General features: G+C 40.9%; 1 protein-coding gene across 1 annotated transcript in view; it reads left to right on the plus strand.

The window, feature by feature from the left end:
• LOC118802366 (limbic system associated membrane protein) overlaps positions 1 to 26730 on the plus strand; it is a 329028-nt gene that overhangs the window by 233098 nt on the left and 69200 nt on the right. The window contains exon 2 of the mRNA XM_036562884.1: positions 5610 to 5842. Within this exon, the coding sequence (XP_036418777.1) occupies positions 5610 to 5842 (233 nt within the window). The remainder of the gene's footprint in view (positions 1 to 5609; positions 5843 to 26730) is intronic.

Below are 26730 nucleotides of genomic sequence, written 5' to 3' on the forward strand. Positions count from 1 at the left end.
AAGTCGAATTCTTAAGTTTGTGAATTGTCACAGCAAGTTGTGCATCGTGACTGTTATTGATGGCTTTCTAGATTCATTGTAGCAGCACTAAAAACTCAGACGCTGCCAAAAGCTGCTTAATTGGCATTTGAAAAGCTGCTAAATTGGCATTTAGAGAGCTGCTAAATTGGCGATTGGAAAGCAACACCATCAATTTTAACACACGATCAAAGAACTCTTTTTTTTTCAATTTTCAAATTTTTTGTATACAATTATTTTGTTCATTACATGAAATACTCTGCACAAAGGGGAAGATTTTCTACATCTGCATCAAAAAAGCCTAATGGGAGAAAAGCAGGCAAATGAACAAGTAAAAATGACTAATAATGGAGAGAAAAGTAAAACAGATTGCAAATGAAATGCTAATATAACAGGTATTTTTTTCCAGGCCTAAAAAATCACCTCTGGGAACAAGGTAGATAATAGAAGAGAGAGAGAGAGAGCGAGAGAGAGAGAGAGAGAGAGAGAGAGAGAGAGAGAGAGAGAGAGAAAGAAAATATCGGGAGGCATTTTTGTGTATAATAGCATTATTGCTGTAGAACTCATAGACTGTATTTACAGTTTGCAGCTTTAAGCAGTTTTCGGTGGCATAAAGTCTCCTGGTTGGGCTTTGGTGTTAGTAGAGTGTACAGTATTTACAATAGTAACAGTAGAGCAGTCAGCATCTGTGTTCCCCTGCACTGTTAAAGAAGAGTACAGTTCATCTCTGAGAATCTTACATTAGACTCTCTCCCACTGAAGGATCTCCAGTCTTGGACTGAGGGATAGTGATAATGGCCAGGCCAGGGTGCTGAGTGGACAATCGGTGGTTGTATTTAGGTGGATGTGGGAAGATGTGATGGATGGGTTGGGATGGATGGTGGGCAGTGAGTGGGTCTCGACTGAATGGACATTGGGCAGATTAGAGCAAGTGGTGGGCAGGGTTTGCGGTTGGACTGGACAAATGATATCAAGATTAGAGCAAGTGGTGGACAGGGTGGGATGTACAAGCATTGGATTTGTGGATGTGGATGATTAATATAAAATTTAGAGCAGCTGGTCAGCAAGTTAAGGAGGCAAAGATTGTTTTGGTCTCAAAGAATGATATCCAGATTAGATGGGCAGTACATAGTGACGGTGTTTGGAATGGACTAATGGTGCCCACATTAGATTAGGACATTAAGAGGGCTGAAAAAGGTGACTGAAAGGTTGGCCACATTAGAGCCAGCTGTGGATGGGTTGGTGGGGGTGATGACTGGGTTGAGAGTATGTAAATGATGGCCAGTTTAGAGGAAGTGGTGGGCAAGTTGGGGTGGACAGTGATTGGGTGAATAGTACCAATGATGGCCAGATTAGAGCAGGTGATCCACAGGTTAGGGTGGGGAGTGATTGGGTAGAAAGTGGATAATTAATCTTCAGTTTAGAGCATGTAGTGGGTGGATTATGGTGGCCAGTGACTAGATTAAAAGTAGATGAATGATGGCCAGATTACAGTGAGTTGTGGCAGATTGGGACAGCCGCTGATTGGATTTAGAGTGATGGCTGATGATTGGGTTTGAGTGGAAGTATGGTGACTAAATTGCACCATCTGAAGAGCTGGTTGGGATGGACAGTGATTGGGTTCACAGTGGACAAATAATGGCCAGATTAGAGTGGGTGGAGGGCACTGATTGGGTTCAAAGTGGACAACTGATGGCCTGATTAGAGTTGATGGTGGGAATGTTAAAGCAGGCAGTTAACTGTTGGTCAGATTAGACCAGGCAGTGGGTATAGTAGGGTGGGAAGGACTGTAGTTTGGTTAAGAGCCAATGAATGATGGACAGACTAGCACATGTAATGGGCAGCACTAGGTTCATAATGGACAAATGAGAGCCAGAGTAGAGCATGTGGTGGGCAAGGACTGAGTTCAGAGTAGACGAATGATGACCAGATTAGAATGGGCTATGGGTAGTGACTGGGTAGATTCCACAAGCAGGTGGGTATTTGGTGTGGGTGATGACTGGCCGTGCAGCAGACGCATGGTGGTCTGATCAGGGCATCTGGTGTCTGGACTTTGAGTGGATGTAAAATGATCAGATTACAGTGGCCAGAGAGCTGGCTGGGGTGCACAGTAATCAGGTTCAGACTGGACAAAAGATAGCCAGATTAGAACAGGTTGTGGGTTGTGATTGGGTTTGGAGTGAACATACAATGTCTAGATCAGAGCAAGCAGTACGTAATTCAGGGGGGTCAGAGATTGTGTTTGGAATGAACAAATGATGACCATTCTAGAGCAAGTAGTAGACACTGAAAGGGTTTGAAGTGGACAAATGGTGGTCATATTAGAGCAGGTGATCATCAGGTTAGGGTGTTGGACTGCACAAATAATGGTCAGATTAGAGCAAGCGAGGGGCAGTTTTGGGTAGCCAGAGATTGTCTTTAGAGGGCATGAATGATGGCCAGATTAGAGCAATTAATCAGCAGGTTGGAGTGGTGATGACTGGCATGGACTGGATGATTGATGGCCAGATTAGAGTAACATTGAGCTTTTTCAGGTGGACAGAGTGCAGGTTGGTGTTTGCAATGACTAGTATAGAGTGAATAAATGAGGGTCAGATTGGAGTGGGTCGTGGCATGGATCGGGTGGGCAGTGATTGGGGAAAGAGTGGCCAAAGGATGGCCAGTTCAGAGCTTGTGGTCGGTGGATCATGGTGCCCATTGACTGAGTTCAGAGTGGCCAGTGTTGTGGGCTGACTTGGGTGGCCTATGATTGGGCTTAGAGTTGATGCATAGTGGCCACTTTACAGCAGCTGGAAAGCTGGCAGTGATTGGGTTTGCAGTGGTCCGGATTAGAGTGACCAGTAAGCTTTTTGCAGTGAGCAGTGACTAGTGTGAACTGGACAAATGATGGACATATTGGAGTGGGAGGTGCCAAAGTTGAGGTGGGCAGTGATTGGGTTGGACAAATCGAGTGGAAGAATGATCCTCAGATTAGATCAGGCAAGGGTTGAAGCATCAGTTGATGGTTGACCACATTAGAACCAGCTAGGCACAGGTTAGGGTGGGCAGTGGCTGGGTTGATAGTTGCTGCCTTTCCTGTTTGAAACAGCTGGGACGGGAAGTCCTCTGGGGTTCGAGCTCCAGCATGAGCTGTCAACTTCCACTAACCCTCTCTCTCTCCTTAACTACGTTGGCACGTCTTTCCTCTTCTCATTAGTGTCTCATATAAACCCTCGCTTGCTGAAGACTCTCACTTTCTCACTCTAACTCTCTCTGCCCTCTCAGGTGTACCCCTCTCTATCTCTAGGCCGCTCTCTCTCGGCAGGCTTTTTTATCCATATCCCCTCATTCTGTCTATGTCTGTCCCTGTTTGTCTTCCCCCCCTTCTCTCTTTCTCTCTTTCCACCTATCCCTCCTTCCCCCGGGCGAGGCCTCGGGGGTCCAGCACACACATCCGTCACTGCAGCTAGCTCGCTGTCAGACGGAGAGAGAGAGAGATTGGCTAGCTGTTGTTTAGAGGCTGTGTCGATCGAGTGGACAGGCCCTGGTGAAAAGCCTCGTTAGTCAGCAGTAAAGCGATGGTGGAATGGCAGACAGAGAGAGATTGAGGGAGAGCGAGGGATAGAATCAAGTGGTAACATTTACACGATCAGCTCTGTGGTTAGCCTCAAACATGATGGAGCTCGCAATCATTCCACTGGACTTCAAACGGCATGTACTTCAGTAAAAGAACATCCACCACAAAAATCATCTTAAGATCGACTTTCGTTCTCGTTGTGCTTCTACCTCTTTCTCTGTTTCTCTTTCTTCATCTGTCAGTCTGCCAATCTCTGTGCCAACACTGTTGGTAGAGTTAGCACAACGTAGGCCTAGTTTCTGAGCTAAGATTTAAAGGATACGCTAGACTTGAGAAGTTCTTGTTCACTTCAGGTCAGTCTGTAATGCATTTTAACCAATTTTTCAAAATGATTAAAATGTGAACAGTCATTCAGAGCGGTTTGATGCAAAATGTTCCATTCTACAGACTTAGAATCACAGTGGTTGTGATAGGAACCAGACATCTGAGAAGTTTAAAGCACTGTAAATGCTTCAGAACAGAATGTTATCTCATGAAATGTTTATGAATACAGATTCTGATGCCTGAAGACGCATAGGTTCAATATGGGTTTTGGTTGGTAAAGAAAATGGCTGTATTTGTGCTGAAAACAATGTGAGCCCTGGTTCCAATCATCACCTCTGCAAGGAGCCCATATCCTACATTTCTTGTGTTATAGATATATAAAGATGACCAAGATGGCTGCATGCGCACAACGCGAGGCCCAGCGTACTACTTTTTAGTAGTTATTAGTCTTTTGATTTCCACTCTTTTACGTCATATTTATGCCTGTTGATGCACATTTGCACAGTCCGTTTTGCACTATTGCTGCTATTTGCACTTCTGGTAGATGCTAACTGCATTTCGTTGCCTTGTACTTGTACTGAGCAATGACAATAAAGTTAAATCTATCTATCTATATCAATATACGTCCACCTATGACACATATGTGCAGTCTAAATTCAGTTTTGCATGACCTCTCTTTTTGTTTCTGTTGTTAAGACTGATACACAAAATGTAAATGACCTCTGTTCTGATTGGCTGCCCTGCATTGTGCCTCATTCAGAAAGAAGTCGAGGCAGAAACACTCCTTATAACTTCAGCATGAGTGGGCGGAGCTAGATTGAATAGGTGCATATAAATAAATGTGTAAGTTTCAGAGACGTCACAGAAAACATGACTGCAAATCAGGCTGGTTTTGCAGCTTAGTTTCTGCATATGGATTTGGGTGAAAACTTTCTAATTTACAATAATCATAAAAAGCTAAGATAAGAGACTGTTGGTTTTTATTGTAAAGACTAGATTGACCACCTTTCTTGGTGTAAATTTTAAGTTACACGTCTTCTACTGTGGCGTTTTGTGGTTCGGTTCTGGATTTAATACTGCAATAATAGAGAGATGCTAAGTGGTGCTCTGAGACAGTGATACAGGGCTGTCATTAACCACCAATTTTGCCATAGAAGAACCACTTTTGGTTCCGTAAAGAACCATGTTTGGAAAGAGATTTGTGAGTACACTCACGCAAAAAAAAATTATGCCACAAATTAAGTGCCATGTTTGTGTCCCTAAGCACCACTTCTATAAATGAGATGTGTGAGTGTGAAGAACCTTTGGAATATATATAAAGAACCTCCATAGAATCTAAAGGCTCCATACCAACTACAGAGTTCTTCCTAGAACATTTACATTATGTGGAGTTTCTTTACACTTGATGGTTCTTCATACTCACACATTTAAAAGAATGGTTCTCAAAAAATCTGAAAGTCGAATGTCACGTCTGCATTTATTTGCCTATAGATCAGTGGCTAGCAATCAATATTGGTTGACGTTATTAACTGATTTGAATGGTTCATAAACATAAATATTCTTAACTGTAAATAGACCATGAAAATCAGTTTTGAGTAAAGTTGACGAGTCAAATGGAACAGTAAACTGGACGCTGTCAGTCATTCCCCCTGTTCTCCCCTCATGATCTCATGCACCGTCCTAATATCCCTCTCCATCTCTCTCCTCCCAGGTGTTACGTGGATGACAAGGTCTCCAAAGTGGCCTGGCTCAACCGCTCCAACATCATCTTTGCCGGGGAGGATAAATGGTCCCTGGACCCTCGTGTGGACCTGGTGACCAAGGGCCAGCTGGAGTACAGTCTGCGCATCCAGAAAGTGGACGTGTACGACGAGGGGCCCTACACCTGCTCCATTCAGACCAAGCAGCAGTCCAAGACCTCCCAGGTCTACCTCATCGTCCAAGGTGAGTTTAGCGAGTCAGGGAGTGGAGTGATTGACAACCCGTCAGTCCCCCGACAGCCCATCATCTGTTATCAAGTGTCTGTTGTCATTCCCGCCGCTGCAGTCTTAATGCCTCAAAGCCGAACGCCTCTGACAAGGACTTGCCTTACGCCGCCAAGGACTCCGTTTCCCAGCCTGTCAAGCAGACGCAGATTTAAATACACATTGTGAGGAGGGGAATTGAGTGGCGAGGTTTATTCGTTGGATAAGGGCTGCTTTATTGTACGATCTCATGACAAGTTAAGCCAGAGTGGCGTTTTGACACAAAAGGCGTTGCAGCGATATGCCGGGAAATGTTTTAGGTGTCAGTCTAAAGATATGATGGGAAGGGATTTCTGATATGCTGGCGAGATACTGTGAATATGCGTTATTAAGCCGCTCAAAGCGCTCAGTATTACATGGTTCGCTCTGGTCTGTCAACGTGAGCGAAAAGGAGCAAAAAACACACCGAATCTGTGTGATTTTTCCAGCTGTTGCTCGTTTCATTTATCTTCTAATTATCTTGTCAAAGTCAGAAGGCAAGACTGAGCATTGTTTTAGCCCCCTCTTCTGCTAACCTTGTAGGGGAACTCTTGCTAAAATTAACCAGCTATATAACCAGAGCTGTTGTAAACATGCCTGCTTGAATTCTAAGGGGTGCCGCAGTAGTGTCTAGAGGTTTTCTGGCTTAAAGGCTGTTTGATGTGTCCTAAAGATGCTTTGGTTGCATATATTCAAGGGCAGACTGGTTAAACTCTTAAAAAAGGAAGAACCCACAAAGAGTTCTTTAAGTGCTGCAATAATAGAACCACTTTTGGTTCCCTAAATCCATGGTTGTCAGACTGGTCCTCAAGAACCCCTCAATGGTCTAGATTTTGGCTCCAACCTACCTTCAACATATAGAGATGGAATGGATGCAAAAATGTGGACCATCTGGGGGTCCCTGAGACTACTATGAGAACAACTGCCCTAAAGAACCATGTTTCAGAAGAGATTTCTCACTTGCTCACTCACCACAAGCAGTTCTTTGAACAGTCCAATAGAAGAACTACTTTGGGTTCCCTAAAGAACCATTTTTGTGAATGAGATGTGTGAGTGTGAAGAACCTTTTGAATGTTTAAATAAACTCTACATAGTGTAAAGACTCCATACCAACTTAAGGGTTCTTCCTAGAGCATTTATGTTAAGTGGAGGTTCTTTAGACTTTAAAATCATTCTTCATACTTCCACATCTCATTCACCAAAAAAAACCAGTTCTCTAAAGAACTATCCACTGAAAGGTTTTTGAAGGTAGTTCTTCTGTGGCATTATGAAATTATTTTTAACAGTATGTGAAGATATTGTAAAATACCAAGAGTTCTTTCCAGAACATTTAGATGATGTTGAGGTTGTTTAGACTTTAAATTGTTCTTGACCCTCTCACATCTCAATTACAGAAACTGGACTCGGAAGAACCATCTGTTGAAGGGTTATTTAATCGAAAGTGGTTCTTCTGCGACATCACAAAGAACCTTTTCTACATCATGTAGAGGTTCTTCAGACTTAATAATGGCATTTCACATCAAACTCTGAATGATTTTAGTTACTTCTCAATCATTTTCTTATGCGGGCATTTTTTCAAAATCGGCAGAATTCCCCCTGTTTGAAAATAAAGTGCACACTTAAAAAGATGGTTCTTTTAGGGTCCTTTAGTAAAGAAAATGGTTCTGTATAGAATCATGAACAGCCAAAGAACCCTCAGATCGATGGAGAATGTGCTGTATATGGTTCTATATAGAACCTTTTTGAAAACGGTTCTATATAGCACCAAAAAGGGTTCTCTTATCTTTACAGGCTTGACATAGTAACAATAGCAGAACCTTTTTGATGCTATGTCGACATCTTTTCAAAAAGGTTCTATATAGAACCATATACAGCACTCTGGAATCTGAAGAACCATTCAAAGAACCATTTTCTTCAACGTTTTTAAAAGTGTGGTTCTTGGCTTCTTAGTATAGTTCTAGGGAATAAAAAAACTTTGGTAAGTACCATTACATTATGTGGAAGTTCTTTAAACTTACCAAAATGACTATTTGAAGAACCACCCATGGAAAGGTTCCTTAAGAACCAAAAAGTGCTTCTTCCACAGCATCAATTGCAATTACAAAAACTGAACTGTAACGAACCATCTATTTGAGAGTTGTTTAAAGAACCAAAAGTAGTTCTTCTATGGCATGGCAAAGAACCCTTTCTACATTATGTGGAGGTTCTTCAGACTTGAAAATGGTTCTTAACCAGCACATCTTATCTATTGAAAGAACAGAAACCAAATATTGTATTTGTATTGATTCGCCTATCGATGAGTAGTCAGGATTGGTTTACACCACAGGGATTCCCAATGGTTGTATGATGTATTTGCACAGTGCATGCTGGGTATTGTAGTCAGAAAATGTAAATAAATATAAAATGGTGAATTCTATCAAACAGATGATGCTACAGAGTATAAAAATAGCACGAAATGCACTTTCATTTGTTATGAATTTGCCGCACTGCATTCCAACTCTTGGAAAACGAGTCTTTGAAAGAATGTCCGTCTCCTCCGTTTTGAGTTTACAGCAGTGTGAAGCGCTCCAGGAGAAAGGGATTAGCAGGCTAATGTCTTGTATCTCAAACACATCTACTCCTGCAACGAGCTGCTAATAGGCTGTGGCTCACACCGCAGTCAATACCGCTAAGCAGCAGGAAGGATCCATAAGAACAATTTGTGCACTTGTTCTCGAATCCATAGAGTCAGCGAATGCATTAGCTGTTCATTTCTATTGTGTTAACCGCTCATGGCGTGCAGCTTTCTTTGCTGGTGCCCTAATTGCCCAGCATTCATTTCACACTGGTTAGGGCCTGCTTTCATACGGTTTCCGGGTTTCGTACTCTCAGAGAAACAAACAGCTTAAAACGCAATATTAAGGAAAGGTCCCGAAGAAGCAGTTTCACCTAATAGGATCTCTTTTAGCTATAATTTTTTACAATAAGAGTCGCTACAAAGTTTAACTGGAGCTAAACACTTTGCAAGACTTGCTTTTTGCCCTTGGACTGCATCTTCTTTTTTTTGGGTGGTAGCTGGTGGCGTCTGCTCTGTTTGAAATGTTTTTGGCAAAGCCCAGGTAAGATTTATGCCTGCCGCCTCCGGGGAGGGTGAAGAGTGCCCATTCTCATTTCCTAAGCAGGAATGTGTTCATTACTCTTTTGTGTTGTATTGTATAGAGGTTTTTTTTCAAAAACCATAAATCTTTGTACAATTAGGAGCGATACTGTTGGACTTGCAAATTTCCCCGGAGATTAATGCCAATGGTATTGGCACGGCTGCACAGCGTAAAATAAAGGATGTATAGCAATGGTACAGGGACAGCGCTTGACAAAACGAAGTGAATGCAAATGCTGTTCATCTTCAGAGACAAACTAATAGTGAGTTCAGCGTTATTCCTTTCACTGTGTGGTTCATTGTGGGAAGTGTACAAAGGAGAGGAACCTTCGGGAGGAACCTTAGTGCTACTTCACTCACACAGCCTGGAGGTACAGTACAGGAACCCTGAACCTAGACGCCACTACAGTTTGGTTGGCTGTAGAGAAAGTCAGATGTCTTTACAGTGGTGGTGATAGGAACCAGGATGTCGTCATGGCTACAACACAAATATAGACATTTTATTCACCATCCAAAACCACCAGTGAACCTACACGAGTTATGTTTTTATATGGAATATTGATAATGGTAAAATAATGGAACATCCGGAAAACTATGCTGGACATTGCCCTATAACACTGTGCATGTAGCCTTCCATGAATAGATTTAGGAATATGTTTTAGGTCAAAATCTTCTCAAACCTACCAAAAACAATGTCTCAGTCATCAGGCAGTGAATTCATAACCAGTGCATGTAGTAACTTTCTGTGAGGGAGCTTTTAGAGGTGAACGTCTGGTTCTTATCACCACCACTGACCACTGAAGAGACTCATTTCTTGAGAGAGCATTTCACATCAAACTCTGAATAATTTTATTTACTTCTTTCTATATTATGCAAACATTTTTAATAACCAGCAGAATTCCCTCTTTGAAAATAAAGTGCACACTTAAAAAAGGTGGTTCTTTAAGGGTTCCTTAGTAAAGAAAATGGTTCTACATAGAACCATGAACACTCAAAGAGGCCTCTGCATAATAAAAAGGGCTCTTCAGATTGATGGAGAATTGGTGTATATGGTTCTAAAAAGGGTTCTTCTGTTGTTATAGGCTTGACATAGTAAGAATAGCAGAAACATTTCTGGTGCTATATAGAACCCTTTCTCTATAGAACAATATACAGCAATCTGCAATCTGAAAAACGTTTCCAATGCAAAGTACCCTTTAATCATGTAAAGGGTTCTTTGAGTGTTCCTGGTTCTATTTAGAATCATTTTATTTACTCAAGAACCCTTGAAGAACCACTCTTTTTTCAGCTTATTAGTACAGTTCTAAGAAGAAAAAAAGAACAAACTTTAGTAGGGATGATTACATTTTGTGGAAGTTATGTAAACTTACCAAAATGATTCTTTGAAGAACCATCCATGGAAAGGTTCCATGATCCATGAAGTGGCTACCAGAAAGCTACTATAACCCCATGCCCAGAACATTTTTACACTATATATAACTTATTAAATTCTTATTTTCCTTTTAAATTTATATTTTTGATCTTTTAATCACAAAATATAGTGTTATTTTTTTAAAAATTGATTTGAAACCTACCTAATTAAGGTATAATTAATACCTTAATTTGCATATTCTTTTGTCTGCTTGGCCCTTGACCCACCACAAACATTGCACCGTGGCCCCTAGAAACAAAAAGGTTGGGTAACCTTGTTATGGAAGAGTCAATTTTGGTTACATTTTAGCAGATAGCTATAGAACTATTGTATTAAATGAGATGCATAGGTGTGGAAAAAGTGAAAAGTTCATAGAAAATAATAGACATTTTCTATAATTAACTGTTTTTGGCTTGGAACTATACACCCACACCTAGAACCATTTAGGAACCTTTAGTTTTAAGGATGTATAGGAGATCTTCAGTCCCCGAAGACCCACAGCAGGTTTAGAGCTGGTTTGAGCTGAGATCTGGATGACTGTACGGAGCGTGTCAGCGTTTCTCACCTCAGTGTGGGAATCACCAGGAGCTCCGCGAGATGCCTGTTCATTCTGTTTTTTCCATTTGCCCAGCTCACTGCATTTTGCCAGCAAGTGTAGCGAACCGTGTGTGTTCTCTGCAGGCTTTTTACCAGAGACTGCAGCTCGGCGGCTTTGTCTTTTCCACAGCTCAGAGGAACTGCTGTTTCACCAGTGAGTGTTGCCCACCACTCCGCTCGGGCGTCTAGCTCGCCCACTGGGCTGCCTTATGGCAGGTTGTGTTCCCTTACAGATTGTTGGAGCCAGTTTTTGTTTCTTTTTCTTTCTTTTGGGGGATGTGTTTTTGTCTGCCAGGTTAGTATTATGTGTAAATTTATGCTTGTTTACCTTTAATCGCTACTGTAAAGGCCCAATTGTGGGCCCATGCTTCAATTTCTCACCCTCATAACTGTAGAACTGAGACATTTGTTTCATAGTTAATAATTCAGTAGGAACTGAATAACTCCCTCTAGTTACTGAATACTTAATTGCAGTTCATAGTACATACTGGATAATTCATAGTAGACACTAAATACATCACAGATGTTACTGTTCAATTCGTAGTGAATGCTAAATAATTCAAAGTTACTTTTGAATAATTCATAGTAGATACTGAAATTCATAGTAGTTACTGAAAAATTCTAAGTAAATACAGAAAACAATTCATAGTAGTTACTGAAAAAATCGTAGTAGATACACAAAAATTCATAGTAGTTAGAAAATAATTCATAGTAGTTACTGAAAAATTAATAGTATATACTAAGTACTACATAGTAGATACTAAATACTTCATAGTAGTTACTGAATAATTCTAAGTAGAAGCTGAAAATTTCATAGTAGATACTGAATAATTTATAGTAGTTACTGAATAATTCATATTAGATAACATAGGTCATAGCATATGCTGAATAATTCTCAGTAAATAGTGAAAAATTCATAATAGTTACTGAATAATTTATAGTAGATACTGAATAAATCATAGTAGATACTGAATAACTCATGGTAGTTACTGAATAATTCACAATCGATACTGAATAACTCATAGTGGTTACTGAATTATTCATAGTAGATACTGAATAATTCATAGTAGTCACTGAATAATTCACTGTAGTTTCTGAATAATTATATAATTATTGTTCAGAGTGTATGCAGGTTCAGAGGGTTCCGCCGAAGGTTGATTTGAATTGAAAAGTTATTTAGTTGAATGAAGGTTAACACCAAGGAAAGCATCTTGTATAGTACCTGACTGCCAAGTCCTGAAGTATTTGAGTATTCGGTTTTCGGTGCATTTACACCTGCATTTCATAGGCATCATCAGTATCTGGATGGAATCCTGATGGTCAAGATGCATGAAATGACCAGGTATAAACAGGGTCTCAGAGATTATACGAGTGAAGACATGGTCCATTTGTGAGTGTTGTAACAGGATTACGGAGTTTGGCTGAGCTTCTTTCTTGTCATCTTTCACTCTGCAGGTGTAAACCTGTGTACACTGTGCCAGTTTCTGTTCTGTTGTTTCAGGACAGCTTGCACTGTTCTCTCCTGGCTCTTTCCTTTCCTGCTTCCAAAAAAACAAAAAAGACTGGCTAGTCATTTCAGTCAGGGCATTTCTGTGGCCTAACTGGGGAGTAAATCCAAGGTGCGAAATACAGTTGGTCCTGTAGAGTCCAGGAACCCCTAATTAACCTCTTGGACCACTTGAATGTCTCAAAATTCTGAGGGGTCCCTGAAAATAAACTTAACATATTATAATTCATTAAATAAAAATAGACACTAAATACAAATTCAGGAAAAGGTCATTGTTTAGCTGCTGAAAACTTGCCCTATGAGTTTGGTGGAAAGAGTGAATTTCCGAAGAAAATTCCAAAAAATGCTGAAAACAAAAGGGTGAATTCCTGAAGAAAATTTCTGAAGACAAAAAGTGAATTTCTGAAGAAAATTCCAAAACATTCTGAAGACAAAAGAATGAATTTCCAAAGAAAAATAAAAATAAATTCTTAAGACAAAAGAGTGAATTTCTGAAGAAAATTCAAAATTTTTCTAAAGACAAATAAATGAATTTCTGAAGAAAATTCCAAAAGACAAAAGAGATGTATAAGATCTCAACTAATTTGAGGACAACTGCATTACCAAACTAGAAGAAGACCTGTTAAATCAAGCATTTTGTTGCCACTAAAGTTAGTATCAGCACTGTTATGGCGAGTGAGTTAGCAGCCAGACAATGATGTAGTAGCCAGCCAGCATGAGACCCCTTTTATTTATTTTTCTATTTTTTAAGGACAGGTATGATATACTGAATATACTAGAGAGGGACTGCACACTGGCAACATGAAACATTTAAGACTAACAAATTGTTAGCTAGCTGTTTTGTCTTGGCAGACCTTGATCCACCGTAGACATTATACTTCGCCCCCAAGATAAAAAGTTTGGGCATGCCTGCGCTAGAGGAAGTAGGAACATAGAAAACAACACACCAAAAACTGTACAGATTTTTATTTTTGTTTTTAGCCAAAAAACACAATTTTTATTGCAGTACCACCTTCAAACCAGTTCATCTATAACAATGCGTTGATGCAAATTTACACACCTACTAACCAAATCTATTTCCCGTGTTTGTTTTGGCCATACTGATTTATTTGATTGTTTATTTTTGATTATGGTCTTCTCTAGATGACCTTCTCAGTGTTGTACATTAGAACTACAGTGTACAGATAGCCATGACCCCCTTTGCTTTCCTGTAATCCTTTCCATTAACCACTTAATCCCAAGTGGTTTTGAATCCCAATTCCCGCCATAGAATTCCTTATAAGCTGTTTTCACATTTAGTTTGATACATAATCAATATGATCTAACAAAGCAGAAAATTCAGATAGTTGTGTCACAAACTATCATTCTGAGCAACCAAGTACATGAATAGGAAAATAAGCATTTCCATAAGTAGAAGCTGCAATGAAGGCAGCACTGAGCTTGTTTTATACAGTGATAGGAAACACAGCAGCTCACAGAATGACCCGATTCCACACTCTGATCCATTTTACTGACCAATGTGGGAATGCATGCTCACCAGTGACTTGATCAGGAAGAGAAGAAAAAGTTAAAGAATTGATCACCGATCACGTTTGGTCCATTTCTTTCATCTCCAGATCAGTCTCAGTCATAACAGTGGCACTTAGCGAATGAGTGTTTTTCACAAATCACCACAAACAGCACTGTGTGCGCTGTGAGTTCTGGGTCCAATCAAACACAAATGTTCTCCGAGTGTTCTGACTGATCACGGGCTCTCGTAAATGTCAGAGGCCCAGATTTCTTTTCTTTTCTTTTTTGCTTTTGATGAATACCAAGCAGATCTTTTGGACTGTGACACTAAAATGTAGCCTACAAAATAAAGACCACATAAAATACTCCTACTCACTGACCATTTTGCCAGAAACACCTACCAAACAGGTGCATCCATCAATGCATAGGGACCACTATAGGACCACTGGCATGGTCTACAGTCACGCCAGCAAGGTGGAGCCCATAAGGTCAGGGTTTCTAATAAAGTGACCAGTAAGTGTTTAAAAACAGCCACTGTGGCTGCTGAGAATGGACCACCACCCGAGTAATACCTGGACAACAGTGTTCCAGAAACTGACCAATGAGGAATGACATAAGAGACAGTCTACAGTCTGTACTTATTCGAAGTGGAGAACAATCATGGCAATCTATGTTGGTTACAAACCATTTATAACAGTGCTATAAACATGTTATGTGTCTGTAATAGATATCAGTTAAATAGGTGATTATTGTCATTCAGTGGTGAACCATAAAGTTTAGATATAAGTCTTCAGGTCAAGCCTTGGGTCAGAAATGTCTATACTTGATCAATAAACAAGAAAAAAAAACAGTAATGCTAATTTCTGCTAGCATCCCTATGGGATTCCAGTAGTATGTAAGCGCTAAGCTAACAGCAATTAAAATTTACCTTTTTTCACTGTTTTAGGTTAAACATTAAAGCTTATCAAAGACATTCATTGTTTTGTTTGAGGCTTCAGAGCTTGTTTTCCATTCCTAACAACTACCTGAAAGCTGGTTAGATTAGAGCTTGTATTCAGTATTAAGTGACATATCTAGAACTTATTTGTAGTCAGTGGCATATCTAGAACTTCCAGAAGACCTTGAGTGACATTTCTCTTCACAAAATTGGTCCCACTGTAAATCAAAACATCACTTGTTGATTCCTTTGTCACTTACGGAGCCCTGCTGGTGACATCCCGTATAAATAAAAATAATGCGTGGCCACATGATATTAACTTGTGGGAATGAGATCTCAGTGCATGGCTATGACTTAGTAAGACATGGAAACAAGATCATGCCTTATTAATATGTGGTAAAGGCTTAATCATCTCATTCCCACATCTTACTAAGTTATGGCCACGCATTAGGATCTTGTTCCCACGCCTTACTAAGTCGTAGCCGTGTATTATTTTTATTCATACAGGATGTCACCAGCAGGGATCCATAGGCACTTCCGGATTATGTTGGTAGTTAATCTAATGTTTGAGGCCTTCTGTCCAGCTCCTGAAGGCCTAACCAATGGGAGACCTCGCTATATCAACCTAGAAACATCCAGAGACAAAAATTCAGATTGGACAGTTTTTTGATTGGTATTTAACCCTTTCAAACCAAACTGTAACAATGAAATAAAAGTAGTACTACAATCCTTGTAGAATGAATGAATACGACCATTATAAAAAATATAACTTTTAAATAAAAATGAACAAATTACAGACGTGTATTTTATAGTTCCCAAAAACAATTAGACCTTCTCTAAAAGCCTAGAGAAGGCCCTGATGGTTCTTCACTGTTTTCATTTTTCCATACATTATGTGATTACATAATTACCTAATTAATTACACACCTATGCAAAAAGTTACAATAACTTTCATTTTTCAATTTTTTACCTAATTTGAAAATACTTGTTGTCTTTTACATTGTATGTAAGATTCATGATGAATGGACCAAAAGAAACGTCCAAAAATGGCTTGGAAACAACTCTGGTTCCATTTACTTACATTAAAAGTCAAGTCCAAATAAGAAACAGTTCATATAGGCTCCTGAAGGCCTGACCAGTGGGAGACCTCGCCTGCTTTTGGCGTTTATAGTCAATAACTGCAACTGCAAATCTTCAGCTTTGCTAGATTTTGCATCAGCCTTACAGAGTTAAACACATTCTGTTCTGCTAACAGTTTCCAGACTTCAGTACTGTTTCTGTAAGAGAAGTGAAGTGGGCTGTTTGCCCCCTCACCACCCCCCTTCACCAACCCCAGCCCCCACTGCAGCCAACCTGGATCAGGGATCGAGGCACGAGGCACAGATTAATGCAGCTTTTCATTATCGACAGAATTATGTCACTCGTTAATTACAGACCTCTGAGTGGGTTTTGTTGCCTCAGAGCGAGCAACTCTCTATCTCTCTCACTCTCTCTCTGTCTCTCTCTCTCTCTCTCTCTCTCACTCTCTCTCTCTGTCTCTCTCTCTCTCTCTCTCTCTCTCTCTCACTCTCTCTCTCTGTCTCTCTCTCTCTCTCTCTCTCTCTCTCACTCTCTCTCTCTCAGGCATTGTTTTCCTTTGCCGTCTGGCAGAAAGGCTTTTTGCCTGCATCTGGGCTGATTTATAAAAATATCATTCACTCCCCTCAAACAGAAAGTTGGTGTGTGGACGGCGAGGCTGTGTAGTCGGGGTCTGTGTTTGGTGTAGAGTGATGGCGACGCACTGGAATGGAAACAGAGACGCTGCTGATGTGTTTGAGTAACTGTAACGTCTATAAAACAGACGACAGCTTTCAGCTCATTACAGCACTATACAATTACTGCCTCTCTCGCCCTCTCTCTCTCTCTCTCTCTCTCTCTCTCTCTCACTCTCACCATTTCTCTCTCTATTTCTCTCTCTCTCTTTCTCTCTCTCTTTCTCTCTATCTCTCTCTCCTCTCTCTCACTATTTCTCTCTCTCTTTCTCTCTATCTCTCTCACTCTTACCATTTTTCTGTTTCTCTCTCTCTCTCTCTCTCTTTCTCTCTCTTTCTCTTTCTCTCATTCTCACCATTTCTCTCTTTCTCTCTCTCTCTCTCCCTCTCTTTCTCTCCCTCACCATTTCTCTTGCTCTGTTTCTCTCTCTCACACACCATTTCACTCTCACCATTTCTCTCTGTCTCTCTGTCTCTCTCTCCCCCTCACCATTTCTCTCTCTCCCTCTCTCACCTTTTATCTCTCTCTCTCTTTGTCCCTTGCTCTCTTTATCTCTCTATCTCTTTTTTCTCTGTTTCTCTCTATCTTCTCTCTTTCCTCCTGCCTCTCTTTATCTCTCTCTCCCTGCCTTTCTCTTCCTCTCGCTCTGTTCCTCTTCCTCACTCTCTCTTTGTCTCTCTCCGTGTCTTTCTCACTTTTCTGTCTCTCTCTCTCTTGATCTTTCTGCCTCTCTCTCACCGTTTTTCTCTTCCTCTTTCTCTAACTCTCTCGCTCTCTCCTCTCTCACTTTCTTCCTGCCTCTCTTTTTCTCCCCTTTCCCTGCCTTTCTCTCTCTCTCTTCCTCTCCCTCACTCTCTGTCTTTCTTTGTCTCTCTCTCTCTCTCTCTCTCTCTCTCTCTCTCTTTCTCACTTTCCTGTCTCTCTCTCTTGATCTTTCTGCATCTCTCTCCTCTCTCACTATCTTTCTGCATCTCTCTCTCCATCATTCTCTTTGTCCCTCACTCTATAACTCTCTCTTACATTGTTTCTCTCTCTCTCTCCATCTCTCTCTGTCCTTCTCTCTTTTTCTTTTCTTTTTCTTTCTCTCTTGCTCTCTCTCTCTGCCACTGTTTCTCTTCTTCATTCTCTCCCTTTCTTTTTCTTTTTCTCTCTTTTTCTTTTCTCTCTGTCTCTCATTTTCTCTCTATATATCTCTCCTTGCCTTTCCCTTTCTCTATTTTTCTTTTTCTTTTCCTCTCTACTTCTTTCTTCCTCTTTCTCTTCCTACTGTCTCCTCTTTCTCACTTTTCTGTCTCTCTCTCTTGCTCTTTTTCCCACGCTCTCTCTCTTTCTCTTCCTCTTTCTCTCCCACTTTCCTCTCTCATGGTCTTCCTCTCTTTTTCCCACTCTCTCTCTTTTTCTCCTCTTCTTTCTCTCCCACTCTCCTCTCTCACTGTCTCTCTCTCTCTCTCCCTCATTCTTTGTTCCTCACTCAATCACTCTTTCTCTCCCCTCTCTCCTACATTGTTTCTCTCTCTCTGTCTCTCTTTCTGTCCTTTTCTTTTTCTCCCTTGCTCTATCTATCCCTTGTTTTGTCACTCTTTCTCATTCTTTCCATCTTTCTCTCTACCTCATCCTCCCTCTCTGCCTCTCTCTTGCTTTTTCTCTCTCTTTCCTCTCAGTGTCTTTCTGTCTCTCTCTCTCTCATTCTTTGCTCCTCACTCTATAATTCTTTCTCTCCCTCTCTCACATTATCTCTCTCTCTCCTCTCTCACTGTCTCTTTCTGTCTCTCTCTCCTTCATTCTCTTTGTTCCTCACTTTATTACTCTCTCTTTCTCTCCCTCTCTCACATTATCTCTCTCTCCTCTCTCACTGTCTCTTTCTGTCTCTCTCTCCTTCATTCTCTTTGTTCCTCACTTTATTACTCTCTCTTTCTCTCCCTCTCTCACATTATCTCTCTCTCTCTTCTCTCACTGTCTCTTTCTGTCTCTCTCTCCTTCATTCCCTTTGTTCCTCACTCTGTTACTCTCTCTTTCTCTCCCTCTCTCACATTATCTCTCTCTCTCTTCTCTCACTGTCTCTTTCTGTCTCTCTCTCCTTCATTCCCTTTGTTCCTCACTCTGTTACTCTCTCTTTCTCTCCCTCTCTCACATTGTCTCGGTCTCTGTATGTCAGGTAGTGAAGTCCTTTCATGAAGCTGCATAACAGGTTATTAAATATTTATAGCCGCTGTATTTATCCCTAAAGCACAATGTGCTGGTATTTACGGGGGTTCATGCAGAGCGCAGCGTCGCTCTGAAGAGCAGCGGAGAAGCAGATCCATCTGACCTTTACCAATTATCAGGAGACCACCAAAAACCCTTCAGCACTGCTCGCGCAGGGGCCGGAACAACGTTCCAGAGAGAGAGAGAGAGAGAAGAAGAGGCAGAGAGAGAGAGAGAAGAAGAGGCAGAGATCAAAACAGATGGAGGAGTGAAAGAGATATCAAAGAGAGAATGAGAGATATCAAAGAGAAAGAGAAACAGAGCCTTCATTATCACCAGCGCCACTGCTAGCAGCCGCTAGTTTTTAGCATCAGGCTTTAGCGTTCATTCCGGATGGAATCATTAGTGGCAGCCGGAGCGCCGGAGCGCCGGAGAGAACAGGAGAGAAACGTCTCTCTCATCAAACCGCCTCTCTACACCCTCCCGCTCAGGGGCTCTGGCTCCACTAACACTCCAATATTGTCCACTTCCTTTGAAGCCCCAGTTCCCGAGCACAATTCCTTGATGTTTTAATGATACGAGCAATCTAGCATTCCGTTTTCTCCCCTCGGGTCGGCTGAGGATGAAACCTCGGGAAAAACGAGGAGCCCCGCCTTTTATCTTTTTTATGCTAGGTTTGACGCAAGGCTCATGCATTTAAATGGCGCCATACGTTAGCATGCAGCCCTAGCAGGTGCGTCAGGTGGCTGGCCTTCGCTCCAAGGGCAAAGGCATTCCTATGACCCGAAGTGGGCTTTGGTATATATGGCACCCTTTCGTGTTTTTGTGGGTTTATGCCGAATTTATGAGCAAAGTAGAAAAAATATCCTTATGAAAAAAGTCTTGCATTTAGTACTTTGTGCACTCTCCCTCTAAAAACTCTGTATCTGACCACTGAACCATATTTCAGTGATTTTTTCATAATAAGAATTTTTCTTCACATATTTTTTTCAGTATAAGAACAAAAAGATAATGACTTTTTCATAGGTTTTTTTGTCTTTTCCAAGGGTGTACTGGGCATTGCAGACTCTACATAACAATTAATCTGACCAAGTCCGTTGCAAAGGTCTGGACACTGAGCTATATTTAAAAGCTGGTACACTGACCATTTTTAAAACTCTGGACACTGCTGCATTCTTAAAAGTTTGGGCTTTGGAACATTTTCAAAAAAGTCACTGGTCACTGGTCTACTTTCAAAAGCCTGGACACTGTTTCATTTTTAAAAGCCTGGACAATAGGCTATTTCCAAAGTCTGGACACTGAGACAACAGTCAGACATTTTCAAACACCTGGACACAGGGACATTTTTCAAAAGTTCAGCCTTTGGGCGATCCTCCAAAATCTGATCACTGGGCTGTTTTGAAAAATTTGGACATTTGACATTTCCAAAAGTCTGGACTTTAGACTAACCTTAAAAGTCTGGACTTTTTCCAAAGCCTGGACACTCATCATTTTTTTAAAAGTCTAGACACTAGGCTATTGTCCCAAGTCTAGATACTGGTGCCCTTTCAAAAGTCAAGACTTTGGGCCATTTTTAAAAGCCTGGATAATGTTCAATTTCCAAAAGCCTGAACACTAGGCTATTTCCAAAGTCTGGACATTGAGACATTTTCAAACACCTGGACACTGGGACATTTTTCAAAAGTCTGGACTTTGGGCTATTTTCCAAAGTCTGGGCACTGTGACATTTTCAAGTTCAGTCTTTGGGCCATCCTTAAAAATGTAGAAAAATTTGGACATTGTGACATTTCCAAAAGTCTGAATATTAGGCTCTCCTCAAAAGTCTGGACTTTGTCCAAAGCCTGGACACTTATCATTTTTCAAAAGCCTGGAGACTAGGCTATTGTCCAAAGTCTTGACATTGATACCTTTTGAAAAATGAAAAAAATGAATTTGGGCCATTCTCAAAAGTCTAAATGTTGGGTTATTTTCCAAAGTCTAGACACTGAGATATTTTCAAACACCTGGACACTGGGACATTTTTCAGAAGTGTGGACTTTGGACCATTCACAAAAATCGAAATATTGGGCTAATTCCCAAAGTCTGGACATGGTGACATTTTCAAAAGTTCAGCCTTTTGGCCATCCTTAAAAATCTGATTACTGGACTGTTTTGAAATGTTTGGACACTGTGACATTTCCAAAAGTCTGGGCTTTAGGCTATCTTCATATGTCTGGACTATTTCCATTGTTTAAAGTCTGGAGACTGATGCCTGTTCAAAAGTCAAGACTTTCGGCCATTTTCAAAGCCTGGATGCTCGGCTATTGTAAAAAAAAACCTGGACACTAGCCTATTGTCTAAAGCCTAAACATGGTCAGTTTCATCAGCCTAGACACTAGACTGTTGTCCAAAAACTGGACATTGTCCATTTTCAAAAGCCTGGACACTAGACTATTGTCTAAAGCCTGAACACTGGTTTATTTTTCAGAGTCATGACACTGGGACATTTTTCAAAAGTCTTGACACTGGATTATTTTCTAAACCCTGGACACTGAGACATTTTCAAAAGTCAAGACTTTGGGCAGTTTGTCCAAAGCCTGGACAGTGGGCTATTGACCAAAGCCTGGATACTGAAATTTTCATTTTCAAGTCATGCACAGGAACATGTTCAAAAGTTCAAAGACATTTTTAAAAGCCTGGACACTGGAACATTGCGAACAGTCTGGAAACTGGGCATTTCAAGTCCAGGCACAGTTTATTTTCAAAAGTCTAAACAGGGAGGCATCATTAAATGTCTTGACACTGGGCATTTTCAAAAGTCTAAACATGGGGATGTTATTAAAAGTCTGAACACTGGTCTTTTTAGGGGCCTGGAAAATTCATGGGTGCTGTCTGTAAATCACAGTGTAGCAAAGCAAGCACTCAGCCATGTAGTCTGACTTCATTACAGCCGTGATGATTCATAATGAGTGGACGGAGAAGATTTTCTCAGAAGCAGAGGGCTTTTACAATTCCGACCTACAAAAAGAGAAACATCCAGAATCCCGATCAAGTCATTTAGGTCGCACAGGATTGTCTGTGAGTTGGGTTTGGACGTGCCAGCAGACGTAAAGTATTAACCTGTTCGTCTACTATTATTTCACTGCTCTTATATGTATTAAACATAGTTGAACTGATGTAATCAGTTACTGAGGGTGGCACACAGCCATGTGAACATTGCTATGGTGATTGCATTATTGGAATTACAGTGGTGTTCTTGTCTGTGTGATTGTGGTAGTGAATATTTATCTTAAAAAAGAATTTGTATGCTTTTAAATGTTTCTAATCGTGTAGAAACATAATAGTTTTCCAAAAAAAATCAACATCTACCTCAATTCCAGGAAAGCAGCTGGCAAAAATTGGGAAAATTGAACAACTTCAAGCTAAATTGAGTTGGTGTTGCCGCTGGCAGTGGAATAATTTTTGGTAAAATTTTACTTGAACCTTGCTACATAACAGGGACATAACCATGTCATAAACATGTCATAACAGATGTTATGAACTATCATGAAGTAATTGTTGGCACATGCTGATTTGCATGAAATATTCTCTCGTTAGCCATTGTTTCAATTATTGTTAATTCTTAAAAAACATTGTTGACATTACTGAACAAAATTGGCCATGACAGCATATGACATTTTCTCACATTCAATATGTAATAAATATCAATAACGTAAGGGCACCTACATAATATGGCCAAAAGTGTTTGGACACCCCTAATAATTGTTGAATTCCAGTGGTTTAGCCACACCTTTTACTAAAAGGGGTATACAATCAAGCACATAGCCATGCAATCTCCAGAGACAAATACCGGCAGTAGAACGGGTCATACTGAAGAGCTGCCATAGGATGCCACTTTTGCCACGAGTGAAATTGCTGACCTGCTAGATCTGCCCTGGACAACTGTAAGTGCTATTATTGTGAAATGGAAGCCTCTAGTGGGCCCCTTAGTTCCAGTGAAGGGTCATGTTGATACTACAGCACAAGGACATTTTATGCTATTATGTGCTTCCAGCTTTGTGTCGGCAGTTTGGGGAAGAGCCTTTCCTATTTCACCATGACTGAGCCCCTGTGCACAAAGCAAGGTCCATAAAGGCATGGTTTGACCAGTTAGGTGTGGAGGAACTCCAGTGGCCTGCACAGAGCCCTGAGCTCAACCTCACTGAACACCTCTGGGATGAACTGGGAAGTTGATTGCAAGCCAGGCCCTCTTGTTCAACATCAGCGCCTCTCTTTTAGAATGAATGGGCACAAATTCCCACGGATACAGTCCAAAATCTTGTAGAAAGCTTCCCAGAAGAGTGGAGGTTGCTATAGCCACAAAGGCGGCCAAGTCCATATTAATGTCTGTGAAATTGGAATGGGATGTCCAAGTAGCTCATATAGGTGTGGTGGTCAGGCGTCCACATCCTGACATCAACCAATAAAGACTTTTATGAAGACTTGCTGAGGTGAAATAATCTCTGCATTGGAAAAAGCAGCCTTTCTGACAACTGATGGTTGTTGGAATAAGCCTTATAAATGTTTATTAAGGTTTATATCAGTTTACATGAAAGACTACAAGACATCTTGTAGCCGTATGAGTGCTTCATTTCAATGAAGTGTTACCCAGATATCGCCCCTTCTGCTTACAAACACAATGTGGTATAGTTTGGCTCTTTCCAAACAATTTCTCCACTGTTTCAATGAGCTATAAAATGAGCTATAAATTACAGCTTGTTTTTGCTGTTTTTTAAGACTTTAACAGCTAAAGGACATGAAAATGGCTTCACTTGCTGTGTGCAGATATGCTGATGTGTTGATATTGCACTCCATGTTTGTGAACATTAACAAAACTGCCCGCTTCCACAGCCAGGCCTCAGCGGTAAACATCCACCCACCGATGAGATACGGATACGTACATGCAGTATTCATTACCAATCATGCCCTCGCGCTCGCCACAGCAAAGCGATAATGTCCCCGACAGCAGCAGAGCGAAGAGCGTGCTTTTGTCCGTTTTGATGTTCGGCCCCATCGTGGATAAATATTTATGCCGTCGCTTTCCCCCAAAAATGACCTTGCGAGCGTGGACGCATCATGCCTGATCATTACGATAGTGGTGAAGTGAAGCAGTTCATCAGCGTAATGTGATGCCTCTCCTGTCGCAAACCGCCTCGCTGCGCTGGGAGATAATTGCCGAATAGTGAGAGCGGAGAGACCATCATTTTGGCAGGGAAAGTGAATTGTGAACATACTGTCATTTATAAGCACGCCCTAGTAGGGAGGGGACTGAGGTTGTACTCATGAGGCTAGTTTAGGTTAAGTGGCTTCATGTTCAGCAGTAGTCAGTGGGGACTGTACACAGAATTGCTAGTTTATTAGAAGTGTGTACACTGTACCTACACTTGTTGGCCATTTCATCACAAACACCTACATTGGGTCCATCTCTACCTGGTCTGTTTAATGGAAAGGAACCACCAAAGGACCACCACTGACAAGATATTTTTGATGTGTTGGACCCTTTTGGGTGGTGGACCAGCAACAGATAGACCACAGTCCATAATTGAGCACTTATATAGTGGAGCTCATGAAGTGGAAGAAGTTTATAATAAAGTGGCCAGTGAGTGGTAGTACAAGAGTGGTGCTTCCAGTAAAGTAGTCAGTTAGTGGACATACAAGATAGGTGCTTCCAATAAAGTGGCGCAGTGAGTGGGTTTTCAATAAAGTGGCCAGTTAGAGGAAGTACAAGGTGGGTGTTTCTAATAAAGTGGCCAGTGAATGGAAGTGCAAGACAGGTGTTTCTAAAAAAGTGGCCAGTGAGTGAAGTACAAGAGTGGTGTTTCCAGTAAAGTAGCCAGTTAGTGGACATACAAGGTAGGTGCTTCCAATAAAGTGGCCAGCGAGTGAAAGTACAAAGTAGGTGTTTCTGATGAAGAGGCCAGTTAGTGGAAGTACAAGGTAGGCGTTTCTAATAAAGTGGTCAGTGAGGTGAAGCACAAGGTAGGTGTTTCTAATAGAGTGGCCAGTTAGTGGAAGTACAAGGTAGGTGTTTCTAATAAAGTGGTCAGTGAGGTGAAGCACAAGGTAGGTGTTTCTAATAGAGTGGCCAGTGAGTGAAGCACAAGGTAGGCATTTCTAATAAAGTGGCCAATGAATGGGTTTCCAATAAAGTGGCCAGTGAGACGTGTTTCCAATAAAGTGGCCAGTGGATGTTCTTCAGCACAACAGACAGCAACAAATTCCTTTGTAGCTTCATTTGAGAACAGTCTGTGGATGTCTGCGCTAAAATTCTTTAGCTTTAGCACCCACCACTGGCTCTCGCACCGCAGGAGAACGTGGCGTGGCTCATGACTTTGTGGCTGGTGTGAAGGTCGTGGAGGATGCGCACGCTTGCTCCCGTGAGGCTGTTATCGAGCCCGGTGTACGCCCTCGTCTTTTCTGCTCGTTTGATCAGCCCATCCAATCAAGGGCACGGAGAGGAGACTAATTAAAACTACGGCTCAGATACAGGGCAGCACTGATCGATGTCTGAGTGTTTATCATGGGGGGAGAGAGCGAGAGATGGACAGAGAGGGAAAGGAGAGAGAACAAGAAAGAGAGAGATTAGCGTACAGTAATACTAGGAAAGTTTCTTCTTTGCTAGTTTGCATTGATTGCTTTTACTGAGCTTTGTGCTAGTTTAAAAGGTCATGTTGTTAGCCAGAGCCTAAATGAGGATATGCTTTAACTCGCTAATCCTGCCTTACAGAGTGTGAAAATCACTATTTCTACTGTTTAGATTGCTTTTATTGTGAAATGGTCTGATGTCAGGGCACCAGAAGAGTAGAAAATGGTTAAAAAGCACTTCTGAAAGAAACGTATACATCAGGGGTGCACAACTCTGCTCCTGGAGGGCTGGTGTCCAGCACAGTTTGGTAATTTCCCTACCTAAACACACCCACTAAACCTAGCAATTAACAGATGAGTGGAATCAGGTGTGTTTGAGCAGGTAAATCACTAAATTGTGCTGGACATTGGCCCTCGAGGACGGTCATTACGCACCCCGGTACACATAAAAAACACATAAATGTAACACTTCAGTACTTTGTCATGCTTACAAGTGTCCAACATTAAAAAAGTAGCAAAAGACAAAAAAGTATCACCTAGAAAGTTCATATTTTGCATGTAATATCAAAATATCGTAACCATTTTTCCTTTTTCATTGTCAGCACCATTTCATTAAAATATATGATAAACATGATAACTTCATTGTTATTGTGTAACACTTTTTATGCTTAATAAATGAATGCTAACTGAAAAATTTGCTTCTAGTTTAATATGTTAAATCACATTTGCATCACAACAATTTGCATCAATTTATCTTTTAATATAAAGTGTTAAGTATAAACTTCATATAAAAATATGACATTTTTCTTCATTTTAATGCACAATTTGTATTTATTTGCGTATTAGAAAAAATAAAAGATAAAATATAAACTGTGCTAGAAGTTTCACTTGATTTATTTTCTTTTTTCTATTGAACTCAGGAAATAAACAGTAATTGTGTATTAAAATGCACAGAAGGGTATTCACTATGAAGGATGTGTTAATTTATTTTTACATCAACAAAAACATGTAATATGACCAGGGGCGCCAAAACTTTGGCTCATGACTGCATGTCGCTGCTCCTCAAGCCAGTATTCACGGCAAAGGCTTGAATTTTACACAGTTGCTACTTTGGGACACTAGGTGGTGCTGTGTGTCTTCTATTCTCTAGACTGAGAAGGAGAAGAAGTCTAGCTGTTCACTTACAACACCAC

Source organism: Colossoma macropomum, unplaced genomic scaffold (genome assembly GCF_904425465.1).
Source record: "Colossoma macropomum unplaced genomic scaffold, Colossoma_macropomum, whole genome shotgun sequence".
Lineage (NCBI taxonomy): Eukaryota > Metazoa > Chordata > Actinopteri > Characiformes > Serrasalmidae > Colossoma > Colossoma macropomum.